Raw genomic sequence first — 12,879 nt, 5'->3', positions numbered from 1 at the left:
CAAGTGTGTGAGGGGAAAAAAAGGCAAAAAGAAAAGTCAATTAAATCCAGGAAGCACTGCAGAGTCACTCACTAATTGCCAGCATTATCCAGCTGAATACAGAACAAGATTTTCCTCTGCTGATTGCAGATTAGCCCAAACTCAGTAACAAAAGGGATTGGAGTCATTCTACCCTGTCTGAGATCAGATCCTTTCCAAAGGTGACTTTTGACCCATTTCAGCACTAAACTCTCCTTTGTGGCAGGTCCAGCCCAATATTTAAACACCTCCCCACCCTACCTTCCAAATGGGCACTTTAATGAATGAAAACTGTGTTCTAGGATGCAATTTATTTAAAAACATTTATTTTAGGCAAAATTAAACAGACATTTGAGATTACATAGAAATACAGTTTCAAATTGGATCACATAAAAATTAAAAATGCACTGTTGTGTTGATTTAAGTATTTTTTTATGTATTGACCAGGTATATAAGATTTAACCATGCCATTTGGAGTCAACTATCATAAAAATCAGTAACGAAAAAGGTTTCTTAAAATGTGCAAATATTATCTTAGTGTTACCATTGATAATAAATGACCACTAAATAGATGCTTATTATGTAAAGCTTTTTAAAGTACAATAAAAATACAAATTCTATTTGTTAAAAAAGGCCATTACTATGGCTACTAAACATCCTCATTATACAAATTCGAAAATACTATATGACAAACAAAATTATAAAGACTTTTCTTTATGAAACATATACTATTCTATTTGTTAGTGATTTCATATATTTTTATATATATATATTTCTCCATAATACTCTATATGAATGATGAACTCAGAATAAGAGAGAGGAAGACAAATGTGGTGTAGGATGTTAAGGCCCCAATTCAGCAAGGTACCTGAGGATGTGTCAAAGCCAGCAAAGGAATAATCCCATTCTTTTAGTGGACTCCAAAGGTACATGCACAAGTACTTTGTTGAACAAGGCAGAAAAATACATGTGGTAAAACTGAAAAATGTGGTTTTGGTGTAAACTGTGACTGTTAAGGACAAAACCATAAATGTCACCAAAAGAACCTCTCATAAAAAAAAAAACAAACCTGGAAATTTTAGAGGGGGGGCAGTTTCAATATTTTTATGTTTTGAAGGGACAATCCTAGAGGTTTGAAAGCTTTTTGAATTGAACTCATGATAATACTTTTCTGAAATAGGTTTGAGATGGTGTTTTATTGCTTATGAGAAAGATTAATGAAGAGTATGCATAGACATGTCAGCATTCATCTCACCAGCAGCTGAGAATTTTGGTGTGCAGGTATTTCTGTAACATGAACAACCAAGTGGGTACAAAGGATTTACTTACAGACAGTTCTTTGCAGAAAGCCTCAAAATTAAAGACATGGAACACTAAAGAAGAGAGTAAAAGAATTATACTCAACAGAGCCTGGCTCTAAACACTCAGGTGTTGAAAGTAATTACAGAACTGAGCCTAGTGCCTGCTTATACACAAAATTACAGAAGTTCCTAAGTAAATGCAAGACCATAATCTTCCTTTTAAGTTATGGCTAGCATATAATGGATTCCAAGGTACATATTTTACACTTCAGCTATAAAATATCAAAACAAAGGGCAGTTGCTTTGCCATTCTGCAATTTAGCAGTTCTTCTAGGCTCATTAAGCACTAATTAGCAGACTAACAACTTGTTAGTTTCTAAAACATGAATGAAGGACCTAAAATCTGGGTTGTATAAACCAATGACAACATTTGTACAGGATAGTAACCACACACAGTGATGAAAATCAATCACACTGCATCCAGATTTACTTTTGAAGCATACAGTAATGGTTAGTATTTTATGCTTTTTTCATTGCAAATTGAAATTTTTGCAGTAAATATTAATAATTTTACTGCCTGAGTATTAAATAATGCCTTAAAAGCATAATTTCAAAATGCTGCCAGGTAAAGTATTATGTAGTATTCATGCCTGGACATTTGCAGAGAGAGATGCAGAGAGAGAGGGAGGTATGTGTGACCTTTCTGAAGAACTTCTTCAAGCTAATAGTCATAAAGCATAGTAAACTTGGGCCAAAATGTGACGGAAAGAAACACAACAGCGTAATTTAATCCATAATTCATAAACAAATACAACTTTTTACATTTGTACAGGAAAAGACTGGAAGTAAGTTGGATTTTTACAGAAGCAAGCCTCACAAGAGTTTACATGTTGAAAAAAGCAATTTTTGGCACATGGATAGTATCTGTGAGTATGTGTTCAGAAATAATAAAAAAACCACTGTGGAGGAATTTCACATTGACTTTCTTGGCATCAGCACCTGCTGTCTAGTGGGTCAAGACAAAATACTGTGCCTTCAAGAGTTAATCCCATTTTGAACCCCTCCTGCAATGAAACAAGACATCATTAGTAAAGAGCCAAGTGAATTCTGGAGGATTGTGCTCTCCTTGTAAAAACATTTAAATCCAAGCATATCTTTAGGCAGACAAACTGCAATAAAATCTCAGCCTGAGTTCACAAACATTTACATTATTTGGTCACTTTTTAATAAGTCTTAGTGGTTAACTCCTAGAAGATGTACATCACACAACAGCATAGCTACAGTATGTTCATAAAGTGAAGAAAATACTATAAAATGACAACACTGAATATTCTTGTACATAGGTAGACAGAAACCCAAACAAGTTTGACTTGCACCATGTTGTTCCTGAGTAAAATTCAAGGAGATTTATATTGAACAATACAGGTATGACATGGACATTGTTACTGGCATAAGGAATAGCCCAAGTAAAAGTGCTGACCACTCCACCTCAGAGGCCTGCTCTGAAGTGCTCCCAGTGCAGATAAATTGACAGGACTTTACTGCCCACTGCCATTTGAGCTCCATGAAAAAGGCAAATAAAATCATACTTGCTCCACTGCAAATGAAAAAAACTCTGCATTTTAAAGGCACGTAACTCAGTAAAACAAAACATGGAGGTATTTTGAAAGTGCAGTGAGCTGCTTTAAAAGTTCAGACCGAAATTCCTGAGTTTACTCACATTCATTTTATTAGCAGAAACACAAAAAATATTATAAGCTGGATGCTGCCACCTCCTCTATGGAAAAGAAATTCATTCTACAAATGCTTTTTTTTGTACACTTTCATACATGCTTGGCTTGCTAAAGGTACTCAGTTCACACCAGTCCCCAAACAACTGCACTTTTAATACAGGAAAAACACTTATTTTCATTTTTCCTTTTGCATTAAAAGAAGCTGAATAACTGTGGCTTGACCCTCAAAAGTCACCTTTGAGTCAAGAAAATTTCAGTCTGTTGGGTGAAAGTACTTTGAAGGTTTAAGCAATTGGAAATGGGGCTCTGACTGGAAATGCCATGAGAACATCAACTCCAGCAGCAGCTCTGTTCAGTGAGAGAGTGTTGATTCTGTGCTATGAAATCAATACATGGTCCTTTCATCAAGAAAATATCTTGTAAACAAGATAAATCTTTTTGTAAAACCATCTGTATGGGGATTAGTCACAAACTCAAGTCTTTCCCTCACATGCACAGCAGTACCTCAAGACCATACCTTTTGGGTTTAGAAGATAATCCCATGTCAAACCAGCTTAATTTCAAACCAATTCAAATCACATTTGAAAAGTGTATGAATATCTAATAACCCTGCCAGCTACTGCTATCAGGAGAATAATGTGGAGAAACAGAACAAACCTCCTGGCAATACTTCCTAAATGGTCTGAGAATTTCCAAGTAAAAGCTGCATTTTTCCTAAAGGCAGATCCGTACCATGAGATGCTGAGCAAGTAGCAGCCCTGTGGTGACAACATTCCCCAACTGTGCTACCCAGTTTGTTCTGTCTGGGTGACACAGTGCTGCCAAGGCTCACTGGTGTATTTTAGATTTTCCCCATTTTTTTTTCTCTCTATTTTGCAAAGGATTAAAAGGAAGAACATTTGATGCAAAAGATATTTCAAGTGAACAGTAGCTGAAATTCTGAGTGAAACACATCCTGTTACAGACAGTGTTCATTTACCCAAAGGGAAAATTAATTGATGCAACTGCAGTCAAAGGAGGACTGCTTACCCAGAAGGAGAATTCAGAGTATCAGCCCTAGGGTCTAATCTGCTACATTTTAAACCCTGCACTTACAATGTGATCCTCAACTTCTGAACTATCTGAAGGCTGCTTCCAGTTTTGAGCCTGTAAAGGTCAAAGGTTGTACAGCAACAAGGGATTGTTGTTGGTGCTCCAGCCTGAGGATGCTTGATAGAAGAACATCACCAACATCAGGCTTGACAAGGATAGAGACCATCCTGAGCCAGCCAGAGCCTTCACTGAACATCCATCCCATTCCTGTTCTGCCCACTCTTATTTTTATCTCATTCTTACAGTTGAGCAGAATTTGCTGGTGTCTTAAGCAGCTTCACTTCCAATGCTCTTTTTCCAGCAAGCAAAGAGCAAATCAGATGATGCATTTTGGAAGTACTCATCTCACTGCTCTTATGTTGAGCATGTCAAGTTTTTTCCACACAAACTGGTATTTTGTCACTTAGCACTTTCTTGTGTTTGCTACGACTTGACTTAGAACTATTTCCACTTTCTTGAAGAACCGTGGCCTCCGTGACCTTTCCTTCTGCAGCTTCACTCCAGTAACTTCCCCACACCCCTGTTTATCCTTCTCAAGCTGTGATAGTTTGCATTTAAAACAATTACGTTTCCACATATTTGCAATGTGACAAAGCTAATCCGATCAGAGATTGCTGCTTTTTATGGATCATAATTATTAAAAAAGCTTTTCAACTTTACGGAAATTTATTTATCAAAAAAGAACTATTTTCTGTCCTAAAAAAAAATGCAATGCTGTGGTTGCCAGGTGCTGTTATCAGTTGCACTCCTGAGAGCAATGGCTCATACACGTTCCTGTCTGTAACAGGGATGTGGCATTTCCATGGTCACTTCTGAGCCACACCAAATCCATGACCATCAATGTCATTCTGCAGTTCCAAGCAGGCTCAAACTTCCCTGACAACCACAAGGCCAAAAAGCTCTGTCTCAGGCATAGAGAGACATCAAAGCAATCCAGGGGGCTAGCTGGGAATTAATTTAATTAAAGGCATGTAAAATCTAGATTTTTCTCCTCCTGGATATTTAAGTGGAAGACATGAAATGAGTAGGAGTATAAACAAAGGAAAAATGCATTGTACAAATCAATATGCCTAAAAAATAACTGCAACCCTCAAAAGGAAAAAAAATTAATCAGAATATCTCCATCCAGAAGACTCCCTGGCAAAGTGATTGCAATTTCCAAAGATGAGGAAGGCACAGACATCACATCTCCCGCAGCCATCACTATTCCTAACCCTTCAGATTCACCAACGTAACTCCAAATTCTTAGTTAATTTTTGGAATCTCCAAAACTATACTTTCGCAAACACATAATTAAAAAATAAAATCCAATCAGCTGCAGTCAAGCAAGCCATGGGAAGGCTTTTGGAGCAGATTCCCCTTTCCATGCAGAGCAGAACTGTTGATGCAGGTAACAGTTCCCACAGTGGTGCAGGACACTGAGTGCCACGTGTGCTTTTAGGACTGCAGTTCATATCTACACCTGAGCTGCACAGGGCACCCCAGTGCTCTGGCTCCCAGGGGAAGCTGCTCTCTGATCATTACAGAACAGAACATGCCAGCTTATAACTCTCAGCATCTACAGCTGTAATAGTAATGAAATTAGTTGCAATGACACAGATTAAAATTATGATTTTTTTTTTTCTCCCTAATAAACTCAACTAATGTGTTAGGCAATTCTTTTTAATGACATATAGAGTCAGCTTCTTGGTAAACATTATAGTTTATATCTATACATATAAAATACATCACTAATTTTAATGCACAGCACTTAAAATATTTTGCCTTGTGAAATCCAGACCCTACAGTTTCTAATAATGTGTGTTCTTAGTGTAACTCTGCCTGTTCATTAAAAGCCATGTGTGCTATGGCTGCCTGTACTTTCAAGGTTCAGGAAACAAACTTTTCATGCAGTCAAAAAAAAAATCTCTCTGATTTCCTGATTTTTCAGGGAATGCTGAGAAGGGCCATTCTGTGTCACAGGCCAAGAGAGGGAACAAGAAGGGCTCTGAAGTGTGCATCTATATTGGGCCTTGTTTTTCTGTGTTCACGTCCTCCTCAAAGAGCTTTTTTACTTTAGAGGCATTTAAACACAAGGACTGAGCAGTTTAGTTACCTACTAAGTAATGGTGGTGTACTAAGGGATGTGATTGATGCCTTAAAGAAAGGAGCAAAGCTTGTTTTCACTCAAAACAGTTCAGAGACAATCCCTCTTCCAAAACCAGCCTTTTCTTGGTGTCAAGGATAAAAAGATGTGAGCTATTCTGGCTTAAACCAGTGAGCAGTACAAGACAAAGGACTTTATTTAGGAGATAAATTTGCCAAAGTCAACCTTATGGCTCACAAGTTAACTCTCTTATCACTTCACAGTGACTTCACTCAATGAGCTTAAGTCAGCACAAACCCAACGAAGCAATGACAAATTTACATATCTCTGAGAAGAGCATTTAGAGGGCTGAGCATAACTTATTTCAGATGGAGAGATGTCAAGCCTACTGACTGCTTCAGGGCATGCAGGGAGAATGGCTTGCAGCTCCTGGAAGCTTTCTGATATTAACTACCTTGAGATTTTAATAAATTATAGCAGCTGCTGCTGGTGTGATTCATCATCCAGGGAAACTTCTCCTCACTGCAAGATTTCTGGGAAAGTAGACATTCATTTTATTAATGTCTGGATACAGTCAAAATAAAGATGAAAATATGTTTCAGCATAAGGGTGCAGGGAAACAGGAGGTTGGACAGCCATCAGAGAGAGGCCTGAGCTGTAAAAGTCACATCTCGGCACATGTTTGCGCTTTAAGCTCTCCAAAAAGATCAGCAGAGATTGGAGTGAGAAACGGAATAGAAAGCTTAACTGTGAAATTTGGATTCTCACTGAAGTTTAAAAATAAGTGTTCCCCTAGAGGCCAGGGAGCTTTATCTGATCACCCTAAGTTCAGAATGCAAGATGCAAAGGAAAAGCACCCACTACTCAAGAGTTCATTCTCAAGTGCCTCTTCTGTGCTGTGCTCTCCCACTTTGTCCCCAAATCACCTCCAGCACAAGGCTAGATCAGGACAGCTCTTCTGCACACGGGGTGTGTGTGCTGAGGCACCTCACATGTTCCTCACAAGAAACAGGGTAAGAGTCTGGCCTGGGCTGCTCCAGTCAGGCTGGCACAGCTTTGCTTGCTATCCTCACGGCAGGGTGAGCTGTATCCAACACCCCCGTGGAGGAAGTTTAGACTTGGAACTATTTGCTCAGTGTCTGTAAAAAACTTACCTTTACAGATTTAATGGAATACAAAATTACTGAAACCCAGGCTGCACTTCCATTATGCAAAGATGACAGATTCATTCACTTTGCATTTCAGAAAAGAAGAGAGTCCTACATTTGTCATTGTTGGATTTCCAGAGCATGTTACACATTCTATGCTCTCACCTTCCTCATAGGCTGTTGAGAGGAGCACAGCTGCTTCTGCTCATTGAAAAGTTTTAAATCATTATGTCCAAACAAAGACTTGCTCTCATATGTGATTGTACTGACACAATTCTCTGTACTAAAGGAGGTTTTGCTTAAACCATTTCAGTAGTGACAATCTGATAATGACAACTCAAACAGCAGTGGAAACAAAGGCTTAGTATTAGCACCTGGCAAGACAGAGTTAAGAAAATGACCATCAGCTGTCCCTAACTTAGAGACTGTAGGCCCCTAAAAATAAAAATGGCCCTGACTCAGAGTTCTATACACAAAAAATAAATCTTAACATTTTTATACATAGCAAATATACATAAAAATAGAAACACAAGACAAACATTTCAATTGTAAATGCTTTAAATAGCATTATTAAAATATGATATACCAACCATCTCTGACGCTGTGCACCCAGGAAAGCACAAGAAAATAAAAGAGACATTAGGAAAAACATGTTTCAATCTGTATTTTGCACCAATCGCACAGTAAAATAACCTCACACAGTCTTTGCTTTGGCTCAAGTTAGAATATGGGTTTTTTAAATCTCCTTTCAGCTACACACTTATTCTCAGCTGGATCATACATGACAAGTTTTGTGCCTACACAAAGGCCCACTAATTCACTTTTAGTGAATAGCTGATATGCAAGGGGGAGTACCTTTCTTTGCAACAGGACACAATAACACCCTAATGCTTGGAGATTTTGCTATTGATTGGTTGCCTCCTTTTTTTTTAGCTCAAGAGAGTACAAACAATGATGGGAGATTTCCACTTCATGACTTCAAACATCTTTGATAAAGACATTTACTACTCCATTCCCTGATGTTTCATGAGGTGACAGCACTCTGTAGTGTTATAGGCAAACAATTCCAAATATTGTCAAAACATTACCTGTAAGTGGAACTCTTAATGTGATATTTAAATATTGACATACCATTCATTATGAGTGGTAACCACAGTTGCTACAATTTATTTTCTCTAAAACAATGAAAATGTTGGCAATATATCAATGGGAGGTGCTGTAAGATTTGGGGTTTGTGTTTAAGGGCTTGGTACCAACATTATAGCATTCACAAAACACAAACATGTTATTGGAATTGCTAAGATGACAATTTTGGCTTTTAGCTGCTCTTCAAAATTATGTGGGGGACCAAGAAGCTAAATTTCTTACTTCAACTGTGAGTCGAGTTTGTCAGTGGAACCATCCTGAACTGACATGGAAAAGAAAATGTACTCAGGAAAATGAAATGGTATTTAAATCTTATTTAAGCCATTTTAAAAAGCCTCTAATGCTCTCTAGGCAGGAGAGAGAAACAAAAGGAGCCTGAGAGCAAATGCTCTTGGACTTTGTGGGCTCCTAAGAGACAAGAGGGCTGGAAACCCTGGGAATGCTTTCTGCTGAGGAGCCAGCATCCTAGAAATTCAAGTTTCCATTATTTCCAGCCTTTTCTTTTGCTGGCAGGCTGCTTAAAAAAGAATAGAGATAAGCAAGCTGGCTAGGAATTAGTTTTGAACGCCTGACTGCAGAGCATCATTTGTTCCAAAACTTGAGGACTTTCTCCTAGAATTGTTTCACAATTGGGTCAATAACTGAATGGACAATGTTGAGTGCTTCAGAATCAACAAACATTTTCTGATAAAAACACAACAGTTCAGAATTCTTGAATCAATTATCAAGAGTTTAATTGCCCCAGGGTGCCAGACAACTGTTTTTAAAGGCAGTAGAAAATTGCCATGGCCCTGGAAGCACCTAAGTCTGCCTGATGCTGTGAGAAACCAAAGTGATGCCACTGAGGGAAAGAGGAGGGTACATTGGGATAGTGGAGACTGCTGCAGCTAAAGATCAAGGGATCTGGAGGGCTCTTGGCTCAGCTCTCTTTTTCAGCTCTCTCAGTCCCTTCCCAGGTAAGGTTTCCCAAACCATCTTGTTTACACTGCTGACAAACCATTCAGTGGTGTTGCTGACTGTATCGGTTCCAGATGGGGCTCTTGAGTCAAACCTAAACTCCAGCTCAAAGACCAGGAGATAAACTTACAAAAGAAATGGTCAGAAATGGGGGTTTGTCTGTGCATTAGTGTGTGCACTGTGGAATACATTTCAGAATACAGTAAGCATGCATTTCAAGAGTAGGCACACAGCCATCAAAATCCAAGTTTGTAAGTCAGTAGTTACCTGCATCTCATCTAGTTTGGACTGAATGTCTGGAGGGAAATCTCCTGCTCCACAGCTAAAAGGGTCAAAAGGTTCTGCTCCAAAAAGGTCTCTCTCTGCAACAACAGAAAAGTGAGTCACTGGGAGAACAGGCATAGGCTAAGACAACAGTGCTCTGAAAAAGCCACCTCACATCTCCTGAGCTGAGTAACAGCACCACCAGATATGCCACTCATCAACCACAACCTTTAACATCCCAATCTGCAAGCCAGGTCTTAGGCAGTTTTCCAAACTTTAATACTCAAACGTTTTTCCAAGAACACCACTGAACTTCTGTTAAGCCTCTCTTTATCTTCCTTTAATGCTTGTGCCTTCCAGAGATCCGATGAGAAGTCGTTGCTATTTGAAGAGGACATCATATACTGACATGTGCTCTGGAGTCTGTGTGTATAGGCAGTTTCAAAAATGAAGAGGAAGCAATTGGACATGAGTTGCCAAATTTCATCTCTACATTAAGTCAACAACAAATTACCAACCAACTAATCTTCCTGTCCCCTGTCTGCCACTCCTCAGGTTAAGGATGTTTTTGTGAGAGAAGAAAATACTCTTACTCAGGCAAGGCAAGGTCTTTGTCTGATACAGCTCCTCAATGAACAACTAGCAGTAATTAAAACTAAAAATCATAAAAATCATTTGAGTTTTAAAATCTCAGATAAGATCACATCAAGAAAGAAAAAAAAAAAGAAAAAAAAACAAAAACAAGAAAAAAAAAACAAAAACAAAAAAACCAAAAAAACAAAAAAAAAAACAAAACAAAAAAAAACCCAAAACAAAACAAAACAAAAAAAACCCACCAAAAAAAAAAAAAAAACAAAAAAAAAACAAACAAACAAACAAAAAAAAAAAAAAAAAAAAAACAAAACAAAAAAAAACCAAACAAAACAAAACAAAACAAAAACAACCAAAAAAACCACCAAAAACCACAACAGGACCATGAACTGTCACTTAATGCTAAAATTCCACTAAATTTGGGTGCATATATAGAATGATTGTAAATTTCCCTTTTTCAAGACCAAAAGTTTCTCACTTTTTCTTAACTGTAGTTTTGAATTGTAGTGGCCAAAGGGAGGAGGGTGTTTCTTTTTTTTTTCCTCTGGGCAAGAAGAAACACTTCCAATACATTTTTTTTTTTTTTTCATATTAGACAGGTATAGTTCTTCATATCTGCCTGCTCAAATATTTTTTTTGGTTTTCACATTTTGGGTATTTTTTTTCCTCCTTAGTAATAGATTTTTCTTTCCTACAGTTAAAGGTTCAATCTTTAGACACTTTCCCCACCTCACATTGGATTAAATTACATTAAATTAAATTAAATTTTTAACAAAAATATTTTGCTAACCCTACCCCACTGATTGCACAATGTACAGAACCAAGTTTCTACAGCCTTGTCACTGGTGGAGACAAAACCAGAACCATTAGGAGATACATTCTCTCCTAACTTTCATGGCTGCCTAGCAAGAAACCTGACTAGCATTCTACTCGCCTCAAAACAATTCTCATTTTAGAGCATCACAGTAAGGGGGGCAATAGTAACCCTGAAGTGATTGGACAGTTAAGCACAAAATTCACCCTTAACACCCGAGGCGTGGGTGACAATTAACTGCTGGACCCAACGCCCCCACTGCAGTGTTCCCAGTCCTGTATTAGTGGTGCAGCACTTGCCTACAGCTGCACAGATGGCTTCATTTTGGCATCCTTACCGGCAGAATTTTACACCTGTGTTCTCTAGGCTCTCCAGCAGTTATTGTGCATATCAGTCTGTCAGGGCTTTGCCCTTATCAATTAGGTGTCATCAGGCTGCACACCAGGAATTTTAAATAACTGGCCACTACCATCATTTGCTCCCACAATAAAGTACTGAAATTCCCATCACAAAGTACAGAAACTTGAGCAGAACTTGATTGATTACATATTTCAAAAACTGTGGCTAAACAGCTACAAACTGTCACATGGGACCAGGAGATGGCCCAGATAAGAGAGCCTTATTCCAAGAGTCCACACTGGAGCCAAGAAGAAATCCAGTCTTTCCTGGCAAAGGCAGACCACCTGCGTGCAAGAGAGACATTAACTCGGATAACCCAATGTAAAAATTAGGTTCTCCCTCATCCTTTGCCTCTTTCACAGCCAAAATGGGTCTGCTCCAGTACAGCCAGTGTCCTGAAATGCTCTGATGCTCCTAGCAAATAACCTTCAGATGTGGAGCAGCTTTGACTTGCAATCTAACCTCCACTGGGCAAAAAAGTGATTCCACTTTATAACCCTCAACAGTCTCTGGTTCATTATGTAGGTCCATTTTCTTTCTTTTCACCTTTAAAAGCAGCTGACAGCTTTCTCTGTGGTCAGACAATTGAAGGCAGACAGTTCCAACACCAAGGCTTAGCAAACATTCTATGAATGTGTTTAGGAAAAAACGGTGAATAACAAAAGTCCTGCATTTAATTTGTAGTGAATTATGACTTAAGACTATTTTTAAAAGCAAATATTTTGTACAATATTATGGCTATTATCTCATTCATGCCTCATTATTGGGCCTTTATTAATGAAAGCATTTTTGAGCTCATTAGCGGGAGAACAGCAGAAACTTTACCTCTTTTCATGTTGCTCCTTCCTTGAATGTGAAAGATTTCTGAATTTATATTGTACACAAGGCAGAATTTAAAACCAACCAGAGTGTGGCTTTTTCCAAGTGACAGAGCCTAGTAAACCCTGGACAGAATCAAACTCAAAATAAAGAAGCATTACCTAATTGGATTTCTGTGCAAAGTTATTACTTGGGGAACTCTCTCTATCATAACTTGCTATCCACTTCAGCTGAACAAGTCTACAGAACAACTGCTTTTCTGCATCTAAAGTTTGAGTGTTATAGAAGAGACTGCACTGCTAAGAGTCAGGGAGGGACAAAGTTCCATGGAATATTTTCAGTAGCATTGTTGGGATTTGCCTTGGGAACAAAAGCTGAAGAACAAGTGTGAAATGGAGAAATATGAAGATTTCATCCCTGCAGAGCTGCACCATTGCATGGGATATCCATAAGCTTATCCATCTGTGTTCACTCCACTCATGATGGAGGGGGGGCTACTTTTTAGCACAGA

At 38.3% G+C, this 12,879-nt stretch overlaps 1 protein-coding gene across 5 annotated transcripts in view; it reads right to left on the bottom strand.

Annotated features, from left to right (window-relative positions):
- Positions 1 to 329: 329 nt before the first annotated feature.
- The window catches only part of GULP1 (GULP PTB domain containing engulfment adaptor 1), a 167,556-nt gene continuing 155,006 nt past the window's right edge, over positions 330 to 12,879 (bottom strand). For 4 of the 5 annotated variants that reach the window (XM_083865456.1, XM_083865455.1, XM_083865458.1 and 1 more), the window contains 2 exons: positions 9,749 to 9,843; positions 330 to 2,383 (listed from right to left, as the gene is read on the bottom strand). In XM_083865456.1, coding sequence (XP_083721582.1) covers positions 2,312 to 2,383; positions 9,749 to 9,843 — 167 coding nt within the window. In that variant the 3' untranslated portion in view covers positions 330 to 2,311. The remainder of the gene's footprint in view (positions 2,384 to 9,748; positions 9,844 to 12,879) is intronic. The other variant, XM_083865459.1, reaches the window with a different exon arrangement.

The sequence above is a fragment of the Zosterops lateralis genome (assembly GCF_965231275.1).
Source record: "Zosterops lateralis genome assembly, chromosome: 7".
NCBI classification, from domain to species: Eukaryota; Metazoa; Chordata; class Aves; order Passeriformes; family Zosteropidae; genus Zosterops; species Zosterops lateralis.
This window is presented reverse-complemented; position numbering and strand designations above follow the sequence as displayed.